Source organism: Pleurodeles waltl, chromosome 3_1 (assembly GCF_031143425.1).
Source record: "Pleurodeles waltl isolate 20211129_DDA chromosome 3_1, aPleWal1.hap1.20221129, whole genome shotgun sequence".
Classification (NCBI taxonomy): Eukaryota; Metazoa; Chordata; class Amphibia; order Caudata; family Salamandridae; genus Pleurodeles; species Pleurodeles waltl.
In genome coordinates this window covers 1831639797-1831666530 of record NC_090440.1, presented here as the reverse complement: position 1 = coordinate 1831666530, position 26734 = coordinate 1831639797, and the positions used below count along the sequence as shown (strand labels likewise).

Sequence of the window (26734 nt, the reverse complement as noted above, 5' to 3'; positions counted from 1 at the left end):
ATGTATCTGAAGAGAATAGGGTAAATGTATGCCGAATCACAAGACGCATGCTTCAGATACACGGTGGAGGCTGCAGATATTTTGTATATTGTGTGGTCAAGTACAATGGTGCATAAATCTTGGGAGCTGATACCCCAATTTGTACTGAAGTGACCATTTGTATTCTGTCTATAGACCCTCTGCAGTGCCTGCTGGACGTACAGTCAATTACTAAAAAGGTGAAGCAACATACCCGCTTTAAGAGTCTGGCTTTGGTACAAGCAAAGCGCTGGAAATCTAATGCCCTGGAAATCTAATGCGCCACCAGCTCTGGAGGAATGGTACACAGACCTGCCCAAGAGGACTACGGATAAAGAGAGTTGTCCATGCGACTATACAACCAAGGGACACAAGATGCCAGATTTCTTTTTTTGTTTTTGTTTTTTAAATACACTTCATGCTGCTCTATGGGCTGTGTGGGGTCTACCTTAAATGGTGTCTTATATGTATTAAAAAGGAAGTTTTAGGCCTGGCAAGGGGATTATTTTTCCAGGTCGAAATGGTAGTTCAAAACTGCACACAGGCTGTAATGGCAGGCTGTAATGGCAGGCCTGAGACAAGTTTTAAGGGGCAACTTAAGTGGATGCCACAATTAATGCTGCAGGCCACTCGTCGCATTTAATTTAGCAGGGGTAAGTGGCATACCGTTTTACTAGGGACTAATAAGTAAATTAAATATCCAATCAGGTGTTAGCCAATGTTACCATATTTTAGGGACTGAGCACAAGCAGTGGTAAAGTGGACAGAGTCTGAAGTCCCACAAAAAAAGAATTCAGCAAAATAGGAGGGGAGAAGACCACCCTAAGGCTCACAGGTCTAACAATGTGCCACCTCTATATTTTAATAAATAGCAGTCACTGAAGTGTTGTTAGACAGAACTTTAAGATAGTATTTATTTACCGGATTTTATTATAGATTATTGTCCCCTTCGGGTTACTTCAGATTGCTTGTATAGAAGGCTTACCCAACACAAATATATTGTAAGACAGGTGATTTCTGGGCTACTTCGGGCATCCTAAAGGACCATACTGCTACTGGATTAACAAAAAGGGAAATGTCAGATGGACAGTTAGTAAATTCTTTCAACAAGAAGCATCAATATTTTATCTTGTGTGCAAGTCAATTCTTAGGCACTGCTTTTATGAGACTGTTTGGGGGTCTTCTCTCCTGTTTAGAGCCATTTAAACCTTTTTAGCTCTCAGCAGAAAAATATGTGGTGTCATTTCTTTATACCCACTTTCGAATGAGGTTTCAGCAGATAGCGCTGTACTTTCTCAGGACCTCGGTTGTACGGTGATTAATACTATACTAGTACTTCTGAAAAAATATAGTAAAAAAAGTTCATGATAGGATTAAACATTGGGCAACGACGTTGCCACCACAGTGTACACCTCTTTGTCAGTGATATGACATATGCAAGCCAACACCAGTGAGTGCCACCATACAAACACACACACGCCTTCGCTCTCTCAAAAAAAGTATGTTTTCTGTCATGTTTGAGGTACATTTGAGGTTTTTGACAGTAATATGTTCCGAGTTTTGCAATTAATGTCTAATGTAATTACTGCACATGGTCATTGGAACTTTAGCAAACAATCACATGAAGAGCCGTCTGTTTTACTGAATTTCACCAACCTCAGGATCCTCGGTGCTGTGCTGAAAAGGTACCATACTGCTCATAACGGCAGTTCCCAGGACTGACATAAAAGCCGATTTGTGATCCGACACTCTGGTCTTTTGCCAAATAACTGCCTGAAACGAGATGGCATAGAGTCAACCTCTTAACGTTAAATTTAGACTTGATGAGCGATGGTCATCTGTAACATTGCGTGCTTCTAAACATATATGAAACCTTGAGTACATTCTTTTAAAGAAACTCCATCTGACCTCTTGACTTTTATGAACACCAGCAAATAATCTTAGAACTTGGTTTACAAATGTTTGTTCTATATTACGTTCTCCTTTTACTTTCGCGAAGGGCGTAGCAACACGGGATGTATTTCTTTTTGGGATTTTTACAGGCAAGGTCGTAAATGCAAGCTTGTCAATGCCAGCTTCGCATTTCGCTCGATAGCCCTAGTGCAGGAGTAACTTGCGCATGTTACCCACATGACACAAACCGAAGAAGAGCTCGCTTTCCTTGCAAAAATATAAACCTGTGTATCTATATAAACGCCGAACCACTGCTGTACTATCATTAATCGATCCTTTGTGATAAATACCAAATCCTTGCAGAATCATCCATGATGTACACTAAAATTGCTGTAGAATCTTGCCTAGAACACCCATAAATGGCAGCGATTTTGCTGCAGGTCTATCACTTCTGGAGCTCAGCTGGCAGGTGCTAACAACATGGGCAGCTGGGCAAGCTGAGTAACAAAACACGCATAAATTGTTGCGGGCTGTAAATTGGATCATTTGTAGGACCAACCTCTCTATAATTCTGAAATCCATCTGGAGCATGCCTGTAACATCAGGCTGATCCAAGATATTTTCTGCGTCCTTCTCGGGTCTTGTTTAGTTTGCTACCCCAGTCAGTCTCAAGCCACCTAGTTTAAGGTAAAATATTCTTTATGTTAATGGCCCTTAACTACAGTTGCCTCTTCTGGTGACATACACGCGAGGGACATTATCAAACGTCTCTCCAAAAGCTGATTAGTGCACAGCATCAACTGCAAAGGAACATTAGTGGCAATTTGCTACTAGTGAAGACGCCCACCATCTTTATTCCATTTTTATAATGCGTTAATAGTGGCACACTGTGGCATCGGAAGAGTTTGTGCTCATATGACCAGTCAAAATGTCTGTTATAAATGCTAACAATCTGCCTACTTTTCATATAGGTAGCAAATTAATATAAGAATTGGCAAAGCTCAGAGGTCTAAACTTTGACATCAGGGTGCAGATCTAAAGTGTTTGCCAATGCATTTTCCCATTTTCCCTAAGATGGATGGAGGTCCTATGTGCACATGTAGGATGGCCATCTTGGAACTGCTTTTCATACAGTTTAGGGAAAAGCATTCAAAATGGCCAGCGTATGTGGGTTCCTGCATGTGTGCACACAGATTTGGGTGGCCATTTTAGAATGGTTAAAATAACATTCAAAGGTGGCTATCTCCTTCTGCATTGGTAGCAGGATCAAGAAATTAAGGCGGGTAAAGGGGGGGGATCAGGAAGAACAAAGACTGAGGGAGTGAAAATAGTGCCTCGTTCATTTCATAACAAGGTCTAGATGTCAGCAGTGGAAATATGGAACTCATTCAATGAAAACACTGAGACTGAAATGTTCCTTGTGTGGAAAATAGGCGGAGAAGTTCCCGTGTCTCAACAATTCAGGGATCACTCAAGCTAGCGAGCACAAGAATAGGATCCTTGTAGATGAATTTACTCCTGAGAACATCAGCTTTGTGGTTTCTCAATTTCCTTCAGGCAAAGGGTCATACTTTGATAATATCTCCACAAAGGCATAGAAATTATTGGTTAAAAATAACTCCTCTATTTTTTAAGATATTGCAGGAAATAAGAAAAAAAACAATAAAGCTCTTTCTTCACGAAGAGAAGCTACAATTTCAGTTTTTCTTACAAAAGATAAAGATTGTTAGACTCCCCAGCCAAAGAGTGGTCTTCCCACTAGTTGCCTTCACCCCCTCTGTTTCTGATGTCACTTTTGTTGGGCTTAGGGCTCTCGGGACTTTATTACTGCTGACCATTGCTAAAGGGCTTGTGCTCTCCCTTTTAAACATGGTAGAATTGGCTTATACCCAATAGGCATATTAATTTACTTGTACATTGGAGGAAAGTACCATCTTGCCTGTCATGTTACCCCCATTTTTCACATGTATGTAAATTTATTTTTGCCTGTCACACTGGGATCCTGCTAGCCAGGACCCCAGTGCTCATAGTTTGTGGCCTTAATGTGTGTATCTGTGTAGTGACTAACTGTGTCATTATGGTTCTGCTAACCAGAACCTCAGTGCTTATGCTCCCTCTGCCTTTAAAATTTTCACTATAGGCTAGTGAAACTGGACAAAGTAAAGGGGAGTGACCACTCTCCTGTCCATCAACCCCCAGGGGTGGTGCCCAGAGCTCCTCCAGTGTGTCCCAGACCTCTGCCATCTTGAATCCAGAGATGTGAGGACACAATGAAGGCCTCTGAGTGGCCAGTGCCAGCAGGTGACGTCAAAAAACCCTCCTAATGGGTGCTTACCTGACTAGGTGGCCAATCCTCCTCTGAGGGCTATTTAGGGTCTTCTCCTGTGGGCTTTTCCTCAGATAACGACTTGCAAGAATTCACCAGAGTTCCTCTGCACCTCTCTCTTCGACTTCTGCCAAGGATCGACCACTGACTGCTCCAGGACGCCTGCAAAACTGCAACAAAGTAACAAGAAGACTACCAGTGACATTGTAGCGCCTAATCCTGCCGGCTTTCTCGACTGTTTCTTGGTGGTGCATGCTTTGGGGGCTGCCTGCCTTCACCCCGCACTGGAAGCCACGAAGAAATCTCCTGTGGGTCGACGGATTCTTCCCCCTGCTCCAGCAGGCACCAAACTTCAGCATCACCAGTACTCTGGGACCCCTCTCCTCCTGACGAGCGTGGCCCCTGGAACACAGGTGGTGGACCCAAGTGATCCAGACTGTCCAGTGGTCCAACTGTCCAAATTTGGAGGAGGTAAGTCCTTGCCTCCCCTCTCCACACAGTAATCCTGTGCACCGCGTGAATTGCAGCTGCTAGGACTTCTGTGCACTTTTGCAAGGAATCCTTCGTGCACAGCCTAGCCCAGGTCCCCGGCACTCTGTCCTGCATTGCTCAACTCGCTGAGTTGACCTCCGGCTTCATGGGACCCTCTTTTGTAGTGTTGAGACGACCGCCGTGCTCAGTTTTCTTGAACCCATGTTCAAGTACTTCTGCGGGTGCTGCCTTCTTGTGCGTGGGCTCTCTGTGTTGCTGAGGGCCCCCTCTGTCTCCTCTCACAAGTGGCGAAATCCTGGTCCTTCCTGGGCCCGGGTAGCACCCATTTTCTTCAACCGCGACCTTTGCAGCTAGCAGGCTTGTTTGCGGTCTTTCTCCAAAGAAACAACTCTGCATCCTCCAGCACTCCGTGGGACATCTTCTGCACAAAGGCGAAGTTCCTAGCACCTTTCGTTGTTGCAGAATCTTCAGCTTCTTCCATCCGGAGGCAGCCATTTTGCACCTTCATCCGGGGTTTAGTGGGCTCATGCCCCCCCCGGACACTTTCACGTCTCTTGGACTTGGTCTACTTCCTTTCCAGGTCCTCAGGTCCAGGAATCCGTCTTCAGTGCTTTGCAGTCTGTTGTTGTCTTTGCAGAATCCTCTATCACAAGTTTAGTGTGTTTCTGGGGAAGTAGTATCACTTTACTCCTACTTTTCAGGGTCTTGGGGTGGGGTATCTTGGACACCCTTAGTGTTTTCTTACACTCCCAGCGACCCTCTACGCACTACATTAGCCTAGGGGTCCATTTGTGGTTCGCATTCCACTTTCAGAGTATATGATTTGTGTTGCCCCTAGGCCTATTGCATCCTATTGTATTCTACAGTGTTTGCACTATTTTTCTAACTGTTTACTTACCTGATTTTGGTTTGTATGTATATTTTGTGTATTTTACTTATCTCCTAAGGGAGAATATCCTCCGAGATATTTTTGGCACATTGTCACTAAAATAAAGTACCTTTATTTTCAGTAACTCGGAGTATTGTGTTTCTTGTGATATAGTACCTATATGATATAATTGGTCTGGCAGGAGCTTTGCATGTCTCCTAGTTCAGCCTAAGCTGCTCTGCTATAGCTACCTCTATCAGCCTAAGCTGCTAGAACACTACTAATCTACTAATAAGGGATAACTGGACCTGGCACAAGGTGTAAGTACCATCAGGTACCCACTATTAGCCAGGCCAGCCTCCTACATACATCTCTAGTAAAGTGGTACAAATTGCACCCAGAGTCTGTAAATTAAATGGTACCAGTGGGACTGCAGCACGTATTGTGCCACCGACTTAGGTAGCCCTGCAAACATGTTTCAGACCTTCTACTGCAGCCTGTGTATGCAGTTTGACTTTTTAATGCACATATCACCCCTAAGGTGGGCCCTGGACATCCCAGAGAGCAGGGTGCAGTGTATTTAAAAAGTAGGGCATGTATTTTTTATTTTTACATGGTGTGGTAGTGAAAAACTCCTAAATTCGTCTTCACTACTGCCAGGCCTATCTCTCTCATTGGATAACACAGGATTACCTTATTGTATTTAACAATTGACAACTTTCAATTGGGGACAGGTGGACGGTTTGAGTTTGGTGTCTAGAAAATTGTAATTAACCGCCCTCTTTAAAGGTAGAATAGGCTTCTAGTCACAATTCTGAAAATGCCAATCTTAGAAAGTTCAAAAACAACAGTTGATGTATGGAATGTAGACCAAATCAAACATTCACTGAGAGCCACAGATCTGGGTTTAATCCATCAGTTTTTGTGTTCACCATGCCATTCCAGTTTGGACCCAGCCATATGCAAATCAGTCTTGACCCTGTCCCTCATGGGAACAGTCCAGCCCGAACTGCCAGGCCAGGTCCTCACTGGACCAGAAACAAGCATCCTGGGACCGGTTTTGGAGTATCACCCCTCTTCAGCCAGGCTACCTTGAATCTGGTGGCATAGTGAGCACAGGACCCACATCTGGGCATACCCTTCCCAGTAGAAAGTTGGCATTTTCTTGTCCCAACCATCTGGTGTATGCTGCCTGTATCCTGTGTCAAATGGCTAGGTGTAGTTGCAGTTGGTCTTTGTCTCACTGTCTGGGAGCAATACACAAAGAAAAGCTAAGTGTTGGCAGTGTGGGCCACTCTGAGTTAACAAGGAGGAGGAGCTGTCACCTACCACACTTGCACATTGAAATGGCCTTGCCAGTGCAATCCAGGGATGTGGAATTCCTATAGCAGGACATCCAGGACATATTGTTAATGGTCAAGGACAAGACGTTTTCATGTTTATTTTGTTCTTGGGACAAGTAGGCCCAACCCATTGCAGCACAAACCCTTTGGCTGGCAGTTTTGGGTACATAACGAATCAGGGAGGGAATTGTCTGCAGTTAAGATAATGTTTGTGTTTGTATGTTAATGCTGTTCGAACCTGTATTTATGGTTTGTTAATGCAAAGCCTATATTTTTAGGGTGAGAGCTCTAAGCAAATGTTGCAAGCTTGGCCTGCAATACTGACAGTGGTTCTAGTATAAAAACGTGAACACACACTGGCAAAGCTAAACAGCATGAAGCTACAAATAATGCTCCCAAAATAGTCTCCGAGTAGATGCAAACATTTACAGAAGCTTGACATCAACCCTGATGAGTCTTTGCTTTCAAAATAAAAAGTTCTCAAAAATGCAACTGGAAGTTTTGCTAAACTACTGCAAAATATTAGGTACTATTTCTTCGAAGTCATTTGGTAAAATGTGTGGATGCATGCTAGTATTTCCAATAAATATTTCATAATGGGAAAACAGTGTAACCAGTTTCAACACGATTATGGGAAACATGAAAATAAACAAGCATTGTTACAGCCAATATGTAGACATTGGTGGTCATCCTTTTGGTTCTGTCAATACATATCTGGTTTTGACATGGTTTTTGTAGAACTATATTGCTGTGGGAGCTGCTGGGCCTTCACCTTTATAACAAACATTGGCAAAAAGCAAAAATATTTTTGGACTCAAAAAGCAAACATTTTCATAGTAGTTCCTGGCACTGAACAAAATTACTTGTGTACTGATATGCTCCTTCAGTACACATCTAGACCAGTGGAAGACTCAGAAGAAGGACTGCTGTGCTGCTCTGCTGCAAGAAGGACTGCCACTTTGCCCTCCTGCTTGAGTGAGAAGAACGGGACCTGCATCTTGATCACAGGACCACCATAGTAACCCCAAGGGCTAGTTGGCTGGCCTCCTAATCAGAACCCTCAGGAACACAATAGGCTTCCTCCATCTTCAACAGAGCACCTGGGCTCTGTCTACTGGGAGCCCTACCCCCTTCCTCAAGTGGTGCCACCACAGACCTTGACCCTTGAAAGTGGGTGTGAAGGTGCTCTGACAGTAAAATTGTGGTACCAGCAGAACCAACAGTTTGAAGTGGCTGCACAATGCATTACCTCACCAAAACCCTTCATCAGAGCCGCTGCAAAATGTATCGGTTCTCCAAACTCTGCATTGTGACCGCTATGTCACATGTCCCTAGGGCACGACTTCCCCTTGCTGTCCGCAGCCCTCCAGGAACTGCCACTGAATGACACATCCTCAATGCAGGCCTTAGTATCACAAGCTCCTTGTGAATGGCATCCTCGCCAACTACGCAGAACTCTGCTTTGCAGCTCCTAGGAACTGCTGCTGCACAATGCATGCTCGTCGTAGGACTCTGCATTGCTTCACAACCAGGATTTAAAATACTTTTGTTCAGGGGCCTTTCTGACCTATACCAATGCTCAACGTCATCTCTATAATATTTGCAAAATTTCTAGCTAATGTATTGAACCTCATCACTAACATTCAAATTTCAACATGGGTTTGTTCCCAACAGTGACATTACTTAACATCCTAACCTAGCCATTGCATTAATAGACTAGCCTGAAAGCTTGCAAGAACTATTATTCAGCATATTATTATAAGCCAAAACGGTTTTCGATTTGGTATTCTGGGAGTTCTCACAGGAAGTATACAAAGTTATAAATATTCATCAGGATTTTATTATGTAATGACTGCAGAATCTGTATAATTGCCCAGATGTGTATGTCCTTAACAACAGTAGTCTATCTTCTTTTCATCGCTGTACTTGACAGTGCTGCCCGCTTTCACCAGTCTTATTTGCTCTATATATGGAGCCATGCATTACGAAACTGCAAGTCGAGTTACCTTCAATTGCCAATGTATACCTTCTAATACAAGAGCGTTAAACGCTGACAGTGTCTCTTATATTCTCTTCTACACCAAACTTCACTTGGACTATTTTTGAATAATCCGCAGGAGAATGTGGTTTAATATTTGGCTATAAATTGAATACTATCAAAACCTAAATTATTGCAACTAGTGGTGCAACAGCCAATGATTCGGGAATTATTCCATCAGCACTATATCTACGACTTAGTATATTACTGTGCATTAAACAGTGTTTTCAAAATAATTACGTGGCGCTGCTTCGCACTATTAGAGCACAGCTCAAACATGTAAACAATCTTCCCATATTCCTGAATGGCCATATTAATCTAGTCAAAATGGGCATTCACCCTAAGATTCTCTCCCTTTTTTATACTCTTCTCTATGTACCCATAGTTTATTTAAAAAAATGGATACTCTAATCTCTCAACTCATTTGGAAAGGTAAAACTCCCTAAAAAGTATAACATTTCATAAACTTCCATTAGCTGGAGGCAGATGGAATGCTCCTGATTGGAAGTTGTGTTACTGCACCTGTAGTCATAAAAACATACAATTTCTGTACTCTATTGTCACTCCCAAGGGCTACTTGACAGAATGCTTGTTGAAGGACTGCATGTAAAGCTTATCTTTAAAATTTGGCAATAAAAATGTTTTTTGTTTTTTTTAAAAGTGAAATTGAATACCTTGCTCACTTTATGCAACATCTGGTGTGAGATCAAGAAATGTTGCTAAAGTCCTTATTTCCACTCCATTGCTCCACTGAAAATAACTTTGAATTACCAAATCCTTTTCACGATAAACATTTTGACTAGTGGTATCATCAGGGTATTACTCAACTTCAACCTTTACTTTCAAACTTCTTGTAAGGGTGTGCTTTTATTGCTGCATGCACATGTAACAACAAGTTCGTCTAATTAGGGGCATTTCACTTTTCTGGCAAAAACAGGATATTTAAGATTTTTAAAAGCAACCTACAATAATCCTGTCAAAACCACGACTGATGGTTTGTGGCCTAAAGAGGAAAACAGATAGTAAGACTACTTGTACTGGAATATTAACCAATGTACGAAGTACAAACCTTTAAATATTAGGGTGTCTCCGCCCTTCTGTTGGAAGCATGTAAAATATGCAATTGACAAACCACAAGAGATAACAGGGGAACTTATGTTTCGCCAAAAAAGAAAAGATGGGAGCCTTCACTCATAACAATTTATATCAGATTATCCAGACAACAGATGGTGACAATTTTTTAATGGTCCTAAAATCTGGGGTGTGTGAATGGATATTTTACCTTAAGGATAAGATGACACTTTTAGAATCCAACTTTGGTTGGAAACCAGGATAAACTTTGGAACTTAGGAACCAGGTTGACGTCTCAGTGTTGGCTCAACATTCGGTGATTGTGGACGAACTACTTACTCTTCAGGTGCCTTTAAAAAACAAACATATTTGACCTTGCATAATTTAACTGGTGCACATCTCATGTAAAGTGCTTGAATACCAGTGGATCAGATTTGAGCCATATAAAACAAGCATTGGCATAAATAGGTCTCGCATTTTATACTGTATACATGCCTAGCCATGCAGCTCATTATCTTGAATGCTGTGCAGCTAGGGATTAAAGAGCTATAGAATTACTACACACTTTTTTAAGGCAGAACTGGCCAATACTCCTATATATGATAATTTGTGTACCAATGTTTCATAATTAAACTTTAATTCAAGCCCTGCAAACATCACTTGGGCACTGTTCGAGTGTGAAATGCCTGCAATTGCAATGCATGCACGAGGACGCAAACACTGGAATACAAATACTGATGATCTATTAAGAAGGCTACCGCACAAGTAAGGAGAACTGTCAACCAAGTCAGAAAATATAGTAAAATAACAACTGTTATGGTGTTTGACAATGTTAAAATTAAGTTTGGGCGATAAACTAGGTGTTTCAATATACAAAATAGCCTTTGGGAGCTGTCTTCCTCGTGTGGCAGTCAGGGGCACAGCTCAGCTGCAGCGCACCTCGTGAGTCTTGTCTACACAAACGCTTTACGCGAGGGCAGGGTTTGCATGAGAGGGTAGGAGTGAGGTGAGGGAAACCTTCTGAAGGTTAATTGTGCGCATGTACAGGCTACCTAAGCAATAACAATAATTCCTGGGTCTAGATCCAACATGTTGTCAAACGGAAATTCCTTGCATTAAATTCTTGTTTTTTTTCTGTAAGAAACGCACACAAAATGAACTTTGTCATCATCCCACCCTGCTAAGTTAGAGTCATGGGTCACACTGACCACGATCGTACGAGATAGGTACTTTATGATGAGGTTCAGTACCAAAGTGATTACACGTCGCAGGTCTCTTGCAGGGGACACGCATTGTTTTTTTATGCACCATAATAAGTGCAAATTATAAGTCTGCAATTCAGGGAATCGGCGGTTACAATGGTGTGTTGCTTTAGAAACTTCATACTTAAATCACATGGCTCTGTTTTTACAAGTTAAGTGGTGCGTGTTTCAAATCTTGGTTTATTGATTGCAAAGGGTCGTTTTACCAGAGTCATTTTTGTGTTAAATTATTCCATTCTTACCAGGTCCAGCCCTACACCATCTTTACAGACTACCCCTTTCCTCTTGTGCAGGATTAACATTGATCTTGGGACATCTGCCAGATATATTATTTATTGGCTAGTCTCATTGAAATAATAAAACAAGCAGATAGAAGAATGTTACTTGACCTTTTGCCCTACTCTGCTCAAACCCAGGGCAGCACTTATCTAGAATGGGGTTAGGGGGGCTGGATAACAGGCTCTCAAAAGCCATGGTCGCGAAAACGACCAAACAAAATCACTGCATTACTGGATTTATTACAGTTTGTCGAAGCAGGAGGAGGGGAAGCCGTGGGCTTTGGCTCACGGAGGGAGTAGTGGAACTAGCTGAGAGATGGTTGTGAGTGCTTCTCTGCACAGGAACATTGAGATGAAACCTCCACATTCCTGGATTTCTTCACGTCTTTCGAGGGAGTAGGAGGGGAAGCAGTGGTCTTTGGGTCACAAAGCCAGCAGAATAAACAAGAATCATGAGAGGCTCACATGCAGCGTTGTACAGCACTCAGTTCTGCTGCTCCCCAGGCTGAGCTGAGCTACAAAATAAAACAAGCATTTGAACTGCAATGGGTCTTGCGTTCCCTCGAGTTAGAGCTATTAGCATTTTCTTGGCACACAAACTGAAAATGAAAAGTAAAACAGTTGATATAAGCCGCCGGTTCAAAGCGCCACCATGAGCTTGCAGAGACAGACAAAAGGAACAAGCATTTGGAATGCAAGAACAGAAAATGCGCAAGGGAGAGTAAGCAATGGAATAAACAAAGTCACACATGACTGCAGATGAAAATAAGTAATAGACTAGAGCCCTGTTAACAGAAACAGATTGGAGCCACTGAAACATCCAGCGCTCTGGTCAAGTGCTAATAGCCTAAGAAAAAAGTAATCCCTAAGCACCTGCTACATAGGCCCAAGTGGAAGGATACAAGTACTGGGGCCATGCTCCAGGGGAGTGTACAACTGTGGAAAAGGTGGGACAACGAGCAAGGATTGACCAGTAGCATGCAAGGATTTTTTAAGGACACTGAAACAAACCAGTGAGAAAGCAGAGACCCCACATAGAAGTGTAGAAGTATATACTAAAGTATGTACAAGAGGTCTTGAATGCTCGACCTAAAAAGGGGTAAAAAAAAAGCAAAAATATGCCTTACTCTATGCCATGAGCCCAGTTAAAGGCTTGAGATACAACAAAACAAATCAAAACAAATCTGAAAAGGCTCAATTCAGCAGAATTTCTTAAACTTCTTTCAATTAATGTCCAATTAACGTAGTAATAACGATAATCCCTAAACAACATCTAACAGCAAGAAAACATATTGAAAAGTGCATTGCTTTGAGATCTAAAAGGAGAATAATCTTTTCTAGTGATAGTTATCTAGATTTTTATATCATAACACCAGTATCGTCTGACCAGAAGAAAGTGTCATTCTAAGCATCAAGTAACACTTTAGCTTACCTTTACCAAAATACAACTGCTGCAGAACAAACCACCTCCAACTATGTCATTTATAGTACAACACATGCACCGATAAGAAAAAGAACAATTTTCAATTTGGACCTAATTAGAAAATCAGTTATTCAGTAAATGAAACCCCATTAGGGCCTACCTACTAAGAAATCATGACACCACAATAATAATTTGCTTTCTATATGAAGCATGGTGCCTTTATTTTAGAAAGATAAAAATACATAAACCTTAAAAATACACAATTACAGAGTGAAAATAAGCACAGTGGCCTTTCCATCAAAGGATGCCCTACATAAGCATCTGACATGGATACGAAATGCTCCCTATCATGTATAGACTTTATTCTAAAATTTCAAATTGATACATCGAATTGCACCTGCCTCTTGGGCTATATTTTTACTTATATAGCTAGACCTCTTGATTAATCGTGGCCCTTCCTCACTGGAAAATACCCGTAATAAAGTCATTAGTAAAAATGTACATAGGGTTATGGTGTAAAATGTTAAATGTATTATTTCATGATTTTATGATTGTATATGCACTATCTTTACTAAGTGGTGCATTTTGTGTTCCCTCATTAAAGGCAGCCTTTGCGCTGTCTAATTTTATATTAGAGCAGTGCCACTAGAACTGTAATACATCCTAGCTATTGATTCCTTCAAGGGTGTTATTACAGGGCCTGGCCTCCCGAATGGCCGCTATACATAACTGTAAAAAGATCACTTTGGTAAACAGCTTTTAAGAAAGCTATGAAACCCGACACCTTAACATATGCAAAATTGGTGATAGAAGATACTGATAATTTTTGCGTGTGTTACACAGACAACTATTTGTATCAGTAGAAGGCGCCAGCTTCATTAGCTGCTTCTACCAAAGGAATAAACCAAAAGACTCCTGTAATTTGCTGGCATTTCTTAATGCTGAAATTTGGACAATCACTAATAATTTGGTTATAATGCAGACCTGTAATTTAGGACCAGTAAAACCTGAAAACGGGATGTTTTGGTTAAAATGGTTGACGTTTTATTAAGGCGTTCATCTGAAATGTGATTGAGTATTGGATTTTGGATAAACGTAGCCACGATAGTACGCTACGATCGCATCTATCATTTGCAATAATCAGTGAGAGTAGTTACCAGTGTGTGCATAAAACTGTCATGCCATGGCGCTGTGATTGAAACTAAAGAATCTTTAAGTTGTTTTGAGTGGCAGCCGCATGTACCTCAGCATTTGGACAATCAACGAGCTTGGCCTCTTGGTTTTTTTATGTCACATTAATTTGAGTGCACTTCATCAAACTAGCCTTAATAACTTTGAAGTGTAAGTATTTTTACTGCGTACGTCACTCTTTCCCTTTTTTAGGTCTCCCGCTGCAGCGTGGAGGTCTACGCCATTTTACAGTTAATCTCCCACAACTACATTCAATTGACATCTTAATGGACCATAAACTCGAGTTCGAATGCATTGCGGACACTAGTCGTTCATGTGTTACTACAGTTCTTCACATTATAGGTTGATTCAGTGAAATTTCAGATACGTGCACAGCTGTCTTAGGAGCTTCTCTGGGAACTTTAAAAAGCATTCACACTGCATAATATCTCCTGTTGGGATGAAAAAGTCCTCCTCATGGTAATGGAAATGCACCCCTGCCGTGAGTGCCCAACTGTACTGATGTTTGTGTCCCTAATGTCGATTTTTGTTGCTATAGGCAAACCTGGATCATGCAAGTGCACCATGACGCAGACCTGTCTCAGGGATTGGGGTCTTGTTGGACTGGGAGGGGTGCCAGGTGTAGCAGCAGGAGCTTGGTGGTGGTAGCATGCAGTGTAGCGATCAGTAGGAGTGAAAAGGTCCTTTTTAGTTTGCAGCCTACCATACAGCGCAGTTGTGTGCTATGCTTTTTTTTTATTTTATTTTTATTTTTTTTATTTTTTTATTGTTATTCAGTTAAGCACAAACCAAGAAAAAACATACATTAATTCAGCAGAGCTCCAAACGAGTGGATAAGGATATGTGAGAGTCATTACACATCATATAACTACAGTGGTGTCACATATATCAAGTATGACTCTACCGGCGTCTCTCGCCATCCGCCAGTATCCAGGGGTCCGTTCCAGAAGAGGAAATCATAAAGAAAAAAGGCCCACCATATCGGAAAGATGCAGCATTCCACCGCACCATGTAGGGAGAACGACAGAAACACGCCAATGATATTAATCAACCACCGTCGTACAGGAAGAACTGCAACTAGATACCAATTGCAAAAACCTCTAAAAAGCAGGCAGGTGGAGGGCATAACCACGTCACGCAGGGCTATCACACATCAAGGTAACTCGCATGACTCGGGGGGGGGGGGGGGATTGAAACACTCAGTTGGGGGACATCAGTCACACAGCACTCACAGTCTGCATAGCCAAGTATTCATTTAAAGGGCTCCAAATATCTTTGGGACGAGATCTCTCTGGCATGAGTTCCCAAAATACTAACAGTTGGTCATGGCAGAAAGCCGCATCTCGTAGCCAGTCCGATCTGCGCGGGGCTCTCCCTCTGCCCCAAACATTGCTACTCTTCGCTTGGCCAGCAGCATAAGCAGGCCCACTAAACGTCTATGCGGGCTCTGCATTTCGTCCATATATCCCAACAGCGCTATCTTAGGAGAGAGGGGTATCTCCTCCCCTATCATTTCAGCAATCGCTCGTCGCACCTCTTCCCAGTACTTATATACTTCCACACACTCCCATGCCAGGTGAAAAAAGCCCGCATCTGGAGCTCCGCAGCGGACGCAGCGAGTGTCCGCCACCAATCCCATGGAGTGTAACTTCCTAGGTGTATAATATATTCGGTGTAGAAACTTGAAGTGCAGCAATCGCAGCCTATAATTCGGGGACAATGTCCTCATATGAGCACAACAGCTGCGCCACATCGCATCCGTGATAGGCTGCCCCACGTCTCTCTCCCATGCAGCCCGGGCGGGCATCACCAAGCCACCACCCTGCTCCTGCGCAGCATTATACAGTTTGGTTATCAGCTTGGAGGGGGATTTCGCGCTACAGAGTGCCTCCAAAGCCCGGAACTCAGAGGGAGCGGTCGACTCTCCAAAGAACCGATCCCGCACCAAGGAGCGAACGCGGAGAGCATAAAAGCGCTGCAACGGAGAGCCGTCACAGTTCGAGAGTGCGTCAGGGACATCCAACAGCCGGCCATCCACCACCCAGTCTCCCAGCACCAGCAAATCAGCGTCCCGTAGAAACCCGCGCACCCCTCCATCACGGAACATCTGGCCATCTGCCACCGCCATAACAGGTAGTGATGGCGCAAAAGGAGCCAACAACCCAGCCCGCCGCATCAACGCCTTCCATGCTCCAGCAGTGCAGGAGACCGTGTCTATTCCTCTGGGGCGGGTGAGAACCCGCCCGCCGAGCACACATACCAAGCCGTCAGGCCAGACAGAGTCACTCTCCGGTGCTAGATGTGGCATATATCGGGTCAGATTCAACCAAAAATACGCGAAATGTGCTTGAGCGCTGTGATAATATAACTCCAGGTCTGGGGCTGCCAATCCGCCGCGCTCAAATGGCAACGTCAATTTCTCCCAAGCGATGCGGGGCTGACGCCCCGCCCAGGCCAGCCGCACAAGCGCAGATCTCAGGCGCCGGAAATAAGCTTTAGTAAGTGGTAGGGGGAGATTTACGAATAGATACAGAAATTTAGGGAGTACCACCATTTTAGCAATAGCAATGCGGCCGGTCAGCGAGAGAGGAAGGGCCCTCCAGGCCTCCACCTTGCCCTCTAGCCATGTCATCGCTGTTTCGTAGTTAGCAAGTCGAAGCGTCTCCACATCACGGCATAGGTGTATACCTAAATAGCGCACTGGCCCGTCCGCCCAGACCAAAGGGTATCGCGAGTCGAATCTCTCTACACTAGGGGTTAGTGGCAGAATCATTGATTTCGACCAGTTAATAGTGACCCCAGAAAAGTTCCCAAAGCGAACAATTTCATCTAATAAGATATCTAGATTTTGCCCGGGATTGCGCACATATATCGCGATATCATCTGCATATAAAGATATCAAGACAGGGCGTTGCCGGAACCGTAGGCCACTATTGCTATACTTCTGACGCAGTCCCGCCGCCAGTGGCTCCATAGCAGCCGCAAAAAGAAGTGGAGACAGCGGGCAGCCCTGTCGTGTACCCCGCGAGACCAGGAATGGGGCTGATATACCCCCGTTGAGGCGAAGCCTGGCAGTAGGCAGAGTGTACAGCAACCTGATCCAATTCACAAAACGCGCGCTAAGGCCCACTCGATTCAGGAGTGCAAACATATATTCCCAGGCCAGTGAATCAAAGGCCTTAGCCGCATCGAGAAACACTGCGGCCACATCATCGTCTGTCTCTAGTGATCCCAGCACCGCAAAGAAGGTACGTAGATTGTGGCTCGTGGATCTCCCGGGAACAAAGCCCGATTGATCTGGGAGCACCATTCTAGAAAGTAGTGGCTGTAGTCGGGTCGCTATCATTTTTGCAAGAATCTTATTGTCAATGTTTATCATGGAGAGTGGACGGTACGAATCGCAACGCGTCGGGTCTTTACCAGGCTTCAAGATGGTTATTATTAAGGCCTCCCGGAGGGAGGCCGGAAGGGAGCCCACCGCCAGGGACTCTTCATACACCTCCAGCAGATAGGGGGCAAGGATGTCCCCGTATTCTTTATAAAAGGCAGGGGACAAACCATCAGTGCCAGGAGACTTATCCCCAGGTAGGCTCTGGATCGCCGCCACCACCTCCTCTACCGTGAACGGCATATCCAGATACATCCTGTGTGCCTCTTCAAACCACACTAACGCAATGCTCTCAAAATACTCCTTCATATCTGCCTCTCTGAGACCCTCCGGAGGCGCGTATAGCTGCGAGTAAAATTTAGTAAATTCCTGCATCACGCCTCCAGTTCCAGTCACCCTGCCACCCTCGGTGTCTAACACTTCAGAGACGTAATTGCTGGCCCAGGGGCTGCGCAGCAACCCCGCAAGTGTCCTCCCAGCTCTCTCACCCTCTCCATACCTACGAGCCCGCGCATGTCTCCCAAGGAAACAAACCTCTCTAAGAGAGGCCTCTTCATACAGTGACACCTCTCATCTGATTTCCGCAAGTACCTCGTTTGACCATGTCGCCTCAAGTCTCCGCTCCAGGTCCTCAAGCCTCCTTTCAATATCTGCCATCTCCCGTCTTAGTGCCTTCACTATCCCATGCTGCTTTGCTAGGCACTCCCCACGGATCACCACTTTAAATGCTTCCCATACCGTGCCAGGGGAGTCCACCGACCCTCGGTTCTCCTCAAAAAATAGCCGAATAGCCTCTCGTATCTCCGCTCGAAAGGTGTCGTCCCGGAGAGCACCACTGGGCAGCCGCCACATCACCATTGAATGTAGCTCACTAGGCATCGCCAGGTCTAGTAATACCGGTGAGTGGTCTGACAGTGTACGGGGGAGATGGTTAATTGTTTTAGTCCAGACCTCCACATCTCTAGTGCCCAGCCATCGATCAATACGGGACCAGCTGCTATGAAAGTAATTCAGACAAGTGCTCTCCCGCACTCCTGTGTGTCTCTGCCTCCACAAATCTACCAGCGCGCCACTATCCATTACTGCTGTCAATGCCCTTGCTGCCGAAACATGTTGCATCCTAGCCACACTCTCGCGGTCCAGCCACGCATCCAGCACAACATTAAAATCACCGCCCCAAATCACAGCCCCAGCTCCCAGCGACTCTGCTTGGCGCCATACCTCCAGGAAGAATTCCGAGTCATCCACATTTGGCCCATATGCTGCCACTAGCCGGCAAGCCCTGTCTAACAACATTCCGCTCAGCATTACATATCTACCATTGGGATCAGTAATGATCTCGCGCGTGCGCCACTGCAGCCCCTAACGGATAATGATTGCAACCCCCCCGGGCGTAGCTAGAGTATGCCGAATGATGAGCCTCACCAACCCAGCCAGCCTTCAGCCTGCCGACTGTCGACGCCATCAGATGCGTTTCTTGGAGCATACAAATATCAATGCCATGACGTTTAACATAAGCCATCACCAGCCGGATTTTTCGGTTGTCATTAAGTCCCCGCACATTCCATGTCAAGCATCTCACAGTAGAAGAAGCATCATCCCCCATCCAGAACCTCAGTCATGCAGCTCCGCACATGGACACAGCCCTCCACCTGCCAAAAACCAAACAAAAAAAGAACCAAGATCATTTCCCGATTTGCCCCCTCCTCCCCCCTCCCACCCAGGCCCCCCAATCGGACCCTAGTAGTGTCCCACCCAACCATCCCTAGAGCCCAAACTGCAGGCATGTAACAAAAGAGAACCGGAATCATCCGTGGGGGCAGAAGCCCGCCGTTCAGCTCTCCACCCAGAAGGTATGGGAGAGAGGGGCCACGGGCAAACATCAGCTATACATCAGGGGCAGATCGCGGAGCGGACCCGCACTTCTCCACAGTTCCAGAAGCAACGAGGTCCCAGGTCTAACACTTAATCATTGTCACTAAGTGAGGCGTTTTCGGGGCTCACCCCCCCCGGCGCCCCCGCTCCTCGCTGTTTAGGCAATCGTCTTACAAACTTATTCGCCTGCTTTGGATCCGTGAAATATAGCACTTTGCCTTCATGCCGCACCCTCAGTTTAGCCGGGTATAACAGAGCAAATCCTATTCCAGCCTGGCTGAGCAAACGCTTTATCGGCAGAAAAGCCCGTCTCTGTGCCTGTACACCTGGAGTATAATCAGGAAAGAAGTTAATTTCGGAGTTCTTAAATATTAGGGGACTTTTCTCCCTAGCTAGCCGGAGCACAGTGTCTCGGTCCCTGTAATTCAATAGTCGTGCAATGATTGGGCGCGGAGGAGTGCCAGGCGGAGGCCGAGGGCCCAAGGATCGATGTGCCCTCTCAATCACCAACAGCCTAGAGAGCTCGCCAGCAAACAGCTCTTGTAGCATGTTCTCGACGAAGTCTTCCATGCGACCCATATCCGTTGTCTCCGGCAGCCCCACGATACAGATATTATTACGACGGGACCGGGCTTCCAGGTCCTCATTCTTGTTTCGTATCACCTCCAGAAGACGTTCCATCTGCGCAATCTGTTCTCTATCGCCACTGCGAGCATCCTCTATCTCAGATGTGCGAGTCTCCAGAGTTTCAAATCTAGCGTCGTGGTCATCCACCCGGGCTCTAATGCGGTCAAGCCGCTCCGTTACATGATCCAGCTTAGCGTCTATCCCGGCCAAACTGGTCTTGAGTTCCATGAACATGGCTCTCACAGACATCTCTGAAGACCCCTCCTCAGCGTCTGCATCTCCGGGCCGGGGGTCGGAAGTGGCGCCACGTTTTTCTCCTCCAGAGAAGGAGAGTTTAGCCTGTCGCTTATCTGCCTTGCCCATCTTGCAGTATTACCATATATTGCAACTGGCGCAGTCCAGATGCACCTGCCCGAGACTACAAGTCTCTAACGCCGGTAAAAACAACTGTTCGACTGACTCGCTCACTCCACCAAGCTACCAGGCGGCCCCCGGCACGCCCAGCGGCCTCCGCCGCTCCCAAGTCCATTCATTTCTATACGTGAGCCCAGATTAGCTCTGCCGACTTCAGGGGGCACGACACAGCACAGGGGGGGCGGGGGGAGGGGGCCAGCCAGCCACCAAATTACAAGTCCAGGATGTTTAAGCTCCTCGAGCCCATGGGGGCACCGGGAGCGCAGCGCCGTGCCAGCCAGGACCCTCGACCCCCGCCTCGCCCCCAATCCGCCCCCTACCTGGTTCTATGCTCCCAGCACAGTGCAGGATTCCAAGCGCGGTCCGAAGGGCGTCAGAAAAGTTTATGTACAGGCAGCCGGGGGCAGTATCCAAGTCCTCCAAACAGGCCCCCAAGCAGGCCCAGGTCTCAGGCACGCACCTTATCCAGTCCCGGCGCACTCAGCCAGCGCTCGATATGCGCTATCCGTCAGCCGGGCCCCGCGCTCCTCCGCCGTGGGTCCGGGAACCGGGATCCCCCGAGGGAGACTCCGTCCAAGGGGCGGGAGCGGCCCGCGAGGCCGGGGCTCCAAGCCGCGGCACGCTCCCGGAACCAATCGCCGGAGAAAAAAGGAGGGGGGGGGAGGGGGAGCCGCGGTCCGAAGCGACCGCCGATCAGGCTCCCCCTAAGTCCTTTGCACTCCTGTCCCCGCGCCCCTCGATCAGGGGGGGCGGCCGCCGCCTCCACTCCCCCCGAGCACACCACAGAAGCCGGCGCGCACGGAGAGCAGCCGGCGCCAGGCCTCCTGACGCTCCTCCGCTCCCCGGGCCCCGACAGCAGCCAAACCCGGCTCAAATAACACCTGCAGAGTCCCCGGGGGGAAGCCCCAGGGGTCCGCTCCTTCTCCACCGCATTTAGGATGGATTTTGACGGATAAATTGCCCGGCCCCGGCAGAGCCTCACAGTGTGATGGCCATCTTGCCCGGTGGCCAAGCCACGCCCCCCCTGTGTGCTATGCTTGAAGACATCTTGGAGTGTTTCAGAAAGCTGACTTGGGGAGTGTATTCTGCAAATTGCATGCCATTGGCTTTGTAACTCATGTTTTCTTGCATCTCACTTGCTGGGTTATTTGCTTTAGCCTGCTCAGGTTCAGTTTGTCCTGCCCCATGAGAAAGCTGTGTTAACTGAATACTTCCACAAACTCCTTTTCTGTGAACCGACCTTTAAATCTTGTTCTTATCTGTCACGTTTGCTGGTTATTCAGAGGCCGAGGTCAGATGTCAAGCAGTTTTTTTAGTGGGAGCCTGGTTGTTTTGCTTTGCTTTCTACTGACTTCAAAGTGACAGCCTTTATAGGAAAGAGGAATGCAGCCTTTCTCCATGGAGGCTGCTTGTGCCCTTTTTAGGTCTAGCATAGCAGTGCACAAGTGCTGCTCTTCTCCACATGTAATCTATTCTGTGGGTTTTAACCATGCCCATCTCACGCCCCTCACATTCACTGGTTTCTGGGCCTGCCATTCAAAAATCCCTTGATGCAATTGGTAAATGCTTTACGTTTGTCCCACCTTGAGGCTGGTTTGTTACCACCTTGGAGACTGACCCAGTTACATGGATTATTGCACCATCGGCCAAATACTTTAGTGTGGGGCACTATTTTATTCTTTTGCCTCACCACTTCGTGCTGCATGGCCGTATTTTGTTTCACCATCTGCCTTATTTTCGAGCATTTTGCGGTTACTTACAGCAGCAGGGTCTTTTTTTGAAAAAAAAAATTTGCAGTTTTTTGTAGCGCACACTCAACACGAAGGTATTAAAGCACTTTATTTAATATTATTTTTTGCAGTTTTATATAGTGCAAACTCGATACAAAGGTTTTACAGCGCTTTACATGGGCACCGGTTACATTACACAAGAACACATTTATTTTTGTTAGCAAGGGGAGATTAAGAGATTTGCCTAGAATCACAGGATTTTGAGCCGGTGCCGAGACTCGAATCGTGTTCCCCATCTCCAAAGTCGGCAGCTCTGGCCCTTCTGCCACATCCTGTCCCCTATGGTTCTCCATCTGGTGCGTGTTGGAGCAGTGTTGGAATGACTTGTTTTTTTTTAATACAGCCTTGGTAATAGAGGTTCTGCCATTTCATAGCGCTGCAAAGCAGGTGCCATGCTTTAAAAAATTGCTATAATTCGTTTGCATCAGCCTTGCAGAGGTGAAGAGGTGAAAAAGCTATGTCAGGATTGTAATCTGCAACATTCTCATTCTGTCAAGACATCTTCAATGGGTGCATTAACCAACTTACTTGAGTAGAGCTTAATACTAGGCATTAGCATGTGCTCTTGATAACCTTCAGAAGGTCACCAACCAAGCACATATGTTAGTTCTAGGCAAGAAGACGGTGAAAAGTGTTGTCTCCAAAATAGTGGAAAACGAGTCATGACTCCAGACCCAAGCACTTCACAGCCTCAAGCTTGATAGCAAAAAACAACTAGCCTTTGGATGTAAATTGGACCTCTTCAAATGGAGTTCAGTTACTAGAGGCAGCCATTTTCCTAACCCGGTAACGCAAGTAAGCTAACACAAGGGTGCCACAGTGAGAGGAGCAGCGTATCATAAAGTTCAAAAGAGGAGCAAACTCACTTCCTCCTCTCAGAATTCATTGGTGTCACAGCTTTGACAGTACCCTTACAGCTACTGTGACCTTGCAGATGCCACTTCTCGAAGCGCAGTCTAAAACAGTGCTTGAATAGCACTGCTGCCCGTTTGAAGAGGCCCCACCTTGAATACCCCCCACTGTCACAGGCGCAGAGTACTTCCCCATTACCCTATGGATGCCTGTGTATAATATCACAGCCAGTCTGTAGGAATGAGGCAAAAACACTCCCAAAAAGGGCAGGCTTGTTGTGTCCTCTCTCCTACAGCAGCAGGCCTGGTGGGGTTGCTGTGGCACCTGGCATACATCCACTACACTCCAAAACAAAACAAATAGGAAACAGACTGCCATTTATCATACCAATAGATCCAACTCTCCCAAATTTGCGACCTATTACATTGCAAATGCTTGTTTATTTTATTTTAGACATAACCATCCCAAAAGGTATCTTGTTCTTCACCTGCTCAAAACATTTGCATAATTTGTTGCAAAATTCTTCTTTGAGTCCATTTAAATTGTGAAACTGCCTTTTACGAACTAAGTAGAAAACAGCATTTCAGTCTCAGCGTCAGCCTAACATATCTTGGGAAATTTACACTGTTTATGGCCCATTCACTGTCAAGCATAGGATAAGATCTTTTCACATAAAAGAGCCAGCCACATTATAACACAATTTAACAATGTTCGGTTTTCACTTTGAGGTGTAATGCATTTCCTTTACATATGTGACATATGTGGCAATTCATTTTTGAGAGTTGAACGCGTTTAAAGGCACTTTTTATAACAGGTTTTGCGTTTGTTTACCTTCAAAATAATTATTTATTCTGTCTGCAACTGTGCCTTTTTCCGAACACATATATTCCTGGATATAAACAATTTCCTTATGTTACCTTGCAGGCACTTGAGCCATGATGTGGATGGTGCAGCAAATGCAGTGGCACAGGGGCCAAAAGCTCTAGGAAACCCACTGAGCACTGATTATTGTTATATGTTACCACAAGGCAAGCTGTCACAAGAGCAGTTACTTGCAGGCACCAGGGCCATGATTTGGATGGTGCAGCAGGTGCAGGGGCACAGGGCCAAAAGCTCTAGGAAACCCACCAAGCACTGATTATTGTTATATGTTACCACAAGGCAAGCTGTCACAAGAGCAGTTACCTTGAAGGCACTAGGGCCATGATCTGAATGGTGCAGCAGGTGCAATGGCATAGGGGCCAAAAGCTCTAAGAAACCCATGGAGCACCAATTATTTCTATATCTTGCCACTGAACAAGCAAACACAAGCGCAGTTACCTTTCAGACACTAAAGCCATTATTTGGATGGTGCAGCAACATGTGGGGAAAAAAGCTCTAGGAAACCCACGGCACCAATTATTGCTAAATTTTCTCACTGAACAAGCAGCCCCAAGCGCAGTTACCTTGCAGTCACCAGGGCCATGACATGGATGATGCAGCGGCACCGAGGTCAAAATCTCTAGGAAACCCACTGAGCAGCGATTATTGCTATATGTTACCAATGACCAAGCAGTCCCAAGCAGAGTTACCATGCAGGCACTAGGGCCATGATTTGGATGGTGCAGTGGCACAAGGGCCTATAGCTCCAGGAAACTCACTGAGCACCTATTATTATTGTTTATCTTGCCACTGAACAAGCAGTACAGAGCGCAGTTACCTTGCAGGCACTAGGGCCATGATTGGGACGGTGCAGCCGCTGCAGTGTCACGGGCCAAAAACTGCAGGAAACCCAACAAGCACAGGTTATAGTTATATGTTACCACTGCACAAGCAGTCCCAAGTGCAGTTACCTTGCAGGCACTAGGGCAATGATTTGGATGGTGCAGCAGATGCAGAGTCACAGGGGCCAAAAGCTCAGGAAACCCACCAACACCGATTATTTCTATATGTTACCACTGAACAAGCAGTCACAAGTGAAGTTACCTTGCAGACACTAGGGCCATGATTTGGATGGTGCAGCAGGTGCAGTGTCAGATGGACCAAAACGTCTAGGAAACCCATGGAACACTGATTATTGCTATATGTTACCACTGAGCAAGCAGTCACAAACACAGTTACCTCTCGGGCACCAGGGGCCACAATTTGAACGGTGCAGATGGTGCTGTGGGTGGCACAGGGGCCAAAAGAGCTAGGAAACCCACTGAACACCAATTATTGCTATATGTTACCACTTAAGAAGTAGTCACAAGCACTGCTACCTTGCAGACACTGGGGGAGGGTCACAATTTGAAAGGTGCAGCAGGTGCAGTGGCACAGGGGCCAAAAGCTCTAGGAAATCCACTGAGTACCAATTGCTGCTATATGTTACCACTAAACAAGAAGTCACAAGCGCAGTTACCTTACTGGGGTGGAGACCATTTGAATGGTGCAGCATGTGCAGTGGCACAGAGGCCAAAAGCTCTAGGAACCCCCCTGAATACCAATTATTTTTATATTTTACTATTAAACACGCAGTCAGGAGTGCTTTTTTGAGTCTTTTATAACCATTGCACCCAAAGTAACATAGTTTAACGCAACATTGTAATAAAAACTGTAACCTATTGAACGTCTCTGTCCACCTACAACTTGTAAGTTCAGTGCATTTATATGGCACATTTTCACAGTTTTTGTATGGTCCTAAAATGCTTCTGAATGTGGACACAGTAACACCTTGGCAAGGGCATTCTTCAATCTATGACATTAGCACTTCGGCTGTTGTAAACACTATATAAATACTTATAACTTACCATATGGCATTCCATACCAAGCACTAGCAAAGCCAATAGGTCTTGCCTATGCAACAGCTATTGGCTTTGTCAATGTTTTTTAGCCATATTATACAGCAGCGTTAGCTTCAGTGCAGCATACTGAAGATAAAAAAAAAGCAGTATAGCGCGGACAACGCTGGATGTGTCATACAGCTTTTGTACATTACTTTCAGCAATTTGCAATATAGCTAAAAAACATTAGCGAAACATAAATCTTGCATAGGCAAAACCTATTGGCTTTGCAAATGCTTATTAACCTGTGTCACTGGAGTGAGGCCTACAGGCTCACTCACTTTTTAAAGGTTCTGCTGCTCTGTGCTTAACACACCTTTGGCCTACATCAGGTTCATGTGAAGTGCTGTGAGGCGCAGAAGTGGTGTGCCTGCGTTGGGTGTATGTGTGCCTGGGGAGGGTGTCATGCAGGGATAATGCAGCACTGAGTAGTGTGTGCATGGTGTTTGCATGTGCTGGAGGTGCAGGTGCCTTTGAGTTGACCACTACCTGAAGGATGTAATGCTGTGCAGTGGGTGCAGGATAGGTGCAAGTGCTGGTTGTATGTGTACACGTGACTGGTACAATAAATGAGGGATACAGTGTGTGAATGTTAAATGCACATACTGGATGTATGGGTGTCTGTGGATGGTACAATACAAAAAGGGCCATTGGTTCCATTTTGGGAGACCCAGGCCTACATAGTGAAATAGTAAGTGGAAGTAGAGAAATCAACCCCCAGACAGATTTGTGGATTGCTGCATTCCTGTGTGCTGGCTGGGACACACACTGGAGAGGGTGGAAC

At 45.6% G+C, this 26734-nt stretch overlaps 1 protein-coding gene across 3 annotated transcripts in view; it reads right to left on the bottom strand.

Annotated features, from left to right (window-relative positions):
- PMS1 (PMS1 homolog 1, mismatch repair system component) overlaps positions 1-26734 on the bottom strand; it is a 668051-nt gene that overhangs the window by 495713 nt on the left and 145604 nt on the right. For all 3 annotated transcript variants that reach the window (XM_069225897.1, XM_069225898.1, XM_069225899.1), the window contains exon 6: positions 1675-1791. In XM_069225897.1, coding sequence (XP_069081998.1) covers positions 1675-1791 — 117 coding nt within the window. The remainder of the gene's footprint in view (positions 1-1674; positions 1792-26734) is intronic.